At 35.8% G+C, this 1,686-nt stretch overlaps 1 protein-coding gene across 1 annotated transcript in view; it reads left to right on the top strand.

The window, feature by feature from the left end:
* DNAH12 (dynein axonemal heavy chain 12) overlaps positions 1–1,686 on the top strand; it is a 197,258-nt gene that overhangs the window by 6,071 nt on the left and 189,501 nt on the right. Inside the window, exon 3 of the mRNA XM_012555870.2 lies at positions 108–134. Coding sequence (XP_012411324.1) covers positions 108–134 — 27 coding nt within the window. The remainder of the gene's footprint in view (positions 1–107; positions 135–1,686) is intronic.

The following is a 1,686-nucleotide window of genomic DNA, read 5'->3' as shown; positions in this document are numbered from 1 at the left end:
TCAATATAATTAACATTTAAAAAATGAGATAGATGTATTTTAAGCTATTTATATTTATTTTTAAAATTTTCTCTCTGATGTAATTATATCTTGTTTGTTTTTGACAGATGGCCAGTGAAATTAAAAAAAAAGGAGTGAGTGCAATTTTTTATATTTCTTCTAAGACCACCTGCTAAGGCCCATTCTATAAAAGGAAGACATTTAGAAACTGAGATTTTTATCTTCTGTATCAAGCGGAATGAGCATGTCATGGAGGACAGTATAGGTTTTGAGTTATAATTTTCTTGTCATTCATTATTTGAGGATTAGATGTGTAAATGTTTTAGTTATTTCAAACTACTAAAAAAAGAAATATTCAAAGTGACAATTATAAAGAAAATACATTTTCTTTTCTTTTCTTTTCTTTTTTTTTGGGTAAGAGTTTGATATAATGATGTCTATCCACTCAACAAATACTTGTTCAGAATCTATTGTGTGCTAACTACATGCTGGGTGCTAGAGATTAAAAAAGAAAAAGACACTGACTGCATGAATGACAATATGGGGCTGTGATGTGATTGGTGGAAAGAGGCAACATGTAAAATTCCTTTAATGGCAAAGGATACAGAAATTTTTGGAGCTGATTACACAAAAGAGGAAGCTGTCAGCATGCTTCCAGATGGGGGTACTGGTTTCCCCAAGTCCCTCACAGTTCCCCTTAGGGATAGTAGGCTGAGGAGGCTACTACCATGTGGATTGAGGATACTTCAAAAACCTCATTTTAGCTATTTCAGGGTTTTTTTGTTTGTTTGTTTGTTTGTTTTAAATAACCTTTCTTCCTCCTCCACCTGCTTCCCAGTTTTTCTGGAGATTTTGTGTGTACCTGCCTCTTTACTCGGTGTAAGAACTGCTAGAAAACAAACTCAGAACATTCATAAGTATTTAATGTGAGACTTGGTGAATCATAAATTTTTCAGTTCTTGCTTTCTAGTGTCTCACAAACTAAAATAGGGAGCCAGATATGAAAACAATCATTCAGTCCTGAGTCTTCTACTCTTGGCAATCTGTCTTGTAGAAGCTCCACTGCTTTGTTATTAATATTACCAGTTACCACTAATTGCCAAATCCAAAGGATATTTTCTCTGTAATTCTCTCATTAGACCTCCAGCTGACTTTTTAAAACACTTTTTACTTTGAAATAATTAGACACATGGATTAATGGAACAAACTAGATGACCTAGAAATAGACCTACACAAGTATAGCCAGCAGATTTTTGACAAAGGTGCAAAAGCAATTCAATGGAGGAAAAATTGTCTTTTCAACAAACAGGGCTGGAGCAATTGGACATACATAAGTAATTATTTTACACTGGTCTGTTTGTCTGTTCAGGCACCTGTACGAACTATTCTAATTATAGAGGCTTTATAGTATGTTTTCCACCACCTGTCTGTTTGTCATACTGTGGTGGCTTGCGTGTTGCTGTGATACTGGAAGCTTTGCCACCAGTATTTTGAATGCCAGCAGGGTCACTCTTGGCGGACAGGTTTCAGTGGAGCTTCCAGACTAAGACAGACTAGGAAGAAGAACCTGGCAATCTACTTCTGAAAAAACTGGCAAGTGAAAACCTTATGAATAGCCGCAGAACATTGTCTGATATAGTGCCAGAAGATAAGCTCCTAAGGTTGGAGGGCACGCAAAATACGACT

The sequence above is a fragment of the Trichechus manatus genome, unplaced genomic scaffold, assembly GCF_000243295.1.
Source record: "Trichechus manatus latirostris isolate Lorelei unplaced genomic scaffold, TriManLat1.0 scaffold00001, whole genome shotgun sequence".
Lineage (NCBI taxonomy): Eukaryota > Metazoa > Chordata > Mammalia > Sirenia > Trichechidae > Trichechus > Trichechus manatus.
Note: the sequence above shows the minus strand (reverse complement) of the source record. Positions and strands in the feature narration are given on the sequence as shown.